The sequence below is a fragment of the Alligator sinensis genome, unplaced genomic scaffold (assembly GCF_000455745.1).
Source record: "Alligator sinensis unplaced genomic scaffold, ASM45574v1 scaffold553_1, whole genome shotgun sequence".
In the NCBI taxonomy this organism is placed as follows: Eukaryota; Metazoa; Chordata; order Crocodylia; family Alligatoridae; genus Alligator; species Alligator sinensis.
Window position 1 is genome coordinate 243,207 of NW_005842389.1, and position 2,194 is coordinate 245,400.

The 2,194-nt window shown below is 63.6% G+C and overlaps 1 protein-coding gene across 1 annotated transcript in view; it reads left to right on the forward strand.

Annotated features, from left to right (window-relative positions):
• The window catches only part of LOC102378235 (beta-enolase), a gene marked incomplete at its 3' end in the record, with an annotated part of 6,599 nt that extends 4,418 nt beyond the window's left edge, over window positions 1-2,181 (forward strand). Inside the window, 3 exon segments of the mRNA XM_025211094.1 lie at window positions 791-988; window positions 1,343-1,544; window positions 1,974-2,181. Of these exon segments, the coding sequence (XP_025066879.1) occupies window positions 791-988; window positions 1,343-1,544; window positions 1,974-2,181 (608 nt within the window).
• Window positions 2,182-2,194: the final 13 nt, after the last annotated feature.

A 2,194-nucleotide genomic window follows, 5' to 3' on the forward strand; every position in this document is an offset into this window, starting at 1 on the left:
GCTGGGTAGAATGGGCTCTAGGTGGGGCTGGCTCTGGGGCAGGTTTAAGGGGTTCAGGTAGAACAGGCTCTAGATGCAGCTGGCTTTGGGGTGAGACTAGGGGGTCCCTAATGCAGCTGGCTTGGGTGGGCACCAGGGGCTGGGTAGAAAAGGCTCTAGATGCAGTTGACTCTGGGGCAGAGCTGGATAGAACAGGGCCTGGATGAAGCTGGCTCTGGAGTGGATCCAAAGGGTTCCTGATGCGGCTGGCTCTGGGATAGGTGCCAGAGACCAGGTATAATAAGAGTAGATGCAGCTGGCTCTGCAGTGGGTAGAACAAGGTGGTGGATGTGGCTGGTGCTCGGGTGGGTGTAATAGGTCCTTCCTCAGTGCAGCTGGCTCTGGGAGGGCCCTGCTGGCTAGGTACAACAGGCTATAAATGAAGTTGGCTCTGGGGTAGGCTCCAGAGGCCAGGTATAACAGGCTGTAGATGGGGCTGGCTGTGCAGTGGAGCTGGGTAGCGCAGGACGTAGATGCAGCTGGCTCTGGTGTGGGTGGAGCAGGTCCTGGATGCAGCTGGGTCTGGGGTGGGTAGAACAGGCTCGGATATGGCTGGCTCCTGGGTGGAGGGCCCTGGTGGCCACGTACAACAGGTAGTGGATGTGGCTGACTCTGGAGTAGGTGCCACAGGCCAGGTATAACAGGCAGTGTATGCAGCTGGCTCTGGGGTGGAGCTGGGTAGAGCAGGGCCTGGATGCACCTGGCTCTGGGGTGTGTCTCAGTGTTCCCTAATGCACACGCCCCCCCGCAGCACTGGAGCTGCTAAAAGCAGCCATTGCGGCAGCCGGGTGCACGGACCAAGTTGTCATTGGCATGGACGTGGCAGCCTCCGAGTTCCACCGCGATGGCAAGTACGACCTGGACTTCAAATCGCCGCCAGACGCCACACGGCTCATCACGGGCGAGCAGCTGGGGCAGCTCTACCAGAGCTTCGTGCAACATTACCCCGGTCAGCTGGACACCTGGGTCCTGCGGGGCAGAGTGGGGTGGGGGGTATGCTGGGGGACCAGATGCTTGGGTCCCCTGTGGGGGCGGGGTGCTGGATGTCTGCATTCCCTGCTCAGGGGGGTCCTGGACATCTGGGTTCCCTGGACACTTGGGTGCTCTGGGCCCTGGGAACCCAACCACCTGGGCTCCAACCCAGTTCTGGGTGGGAAGTGGGATCTGGGTGCTTGGACACCTAGGTTCCCAGGACGCCCAGGACTCTCGGATGCCTGGGATCCCTGTTAGGGTGTGGGGGGGTGGAAATCCCGGATGCCTGGGTTCTTGGGACGCCCGGGTCCCTGACCCTGTGCCCCCACAGTGGTGTCGATCGAGGACCCGTTCGACCAGGATGACTGGGCAGCCTGGAGCCGGTTCCTGCCACTGGTTCCGATCCAGGTGGTCGGTGATGACCTGACAGTCACCAACCCCAAGCGCATCCAGCGCGCGGCTGAGGCCAAGGCCTGCAACTGCCTCCTGCTCAAGGTCAACCAGATCGGCTCCGTCACTGAGTCCGTGCAGGCGTGAGTGTCCCCACCCATGCCTGGGTCCCTTCCTTGCTGCCCCTCAGATGCCTGAGTCCCATCCTTCCTGGGTTGCAGGGGGAGGGGACAGCGGATGCCTGGGTTCCCTCCTTGCTGGAGAGGTGGACACCTCCGTCCCCTGCCCCAGACAACCTGGGTTCTTTCATGTTGCGGCGGGGGTGCCGGACCCCTGGGTCCCTTCCCCCCTGGTGGCTCTGGATACCTGGGTCCCCTCCTTGTTGTGGGGAGTGGGGCCCGGACGCCTGGGTTCCTTCCTTGCTGGGGTGATGGAGCTGGACGCCCGGCCTCTCTGGGAGGGGAGTGGGGCCCGGATGCCTGAGGTCCTTACCTGCAAGGAGCCAGGATGGGGCCGGGAGAAGCCGCGGGGCTGGGCCTGGACACCTGGGTCCTCACCCTCCCACCCCCCAGGTGCAAGCTGGCGCAGAGCCACGGCTGGGGCGTGATGGTCAGTCACCGCTCGGGGGAAACTGAGGATACCTTCATCGCAGACCTGGTGGTGGGACTCTGCACCGGGCAGGTAAGTCCCGCCCCCTCAGTCAGATCCGCCCCCTGCACCACACGAATGGGCCCCGCCCACTCAACACCCAGCCTAAGCCCCGCCCCTCCAGGCCTCGCCCCCTTAACTCTTT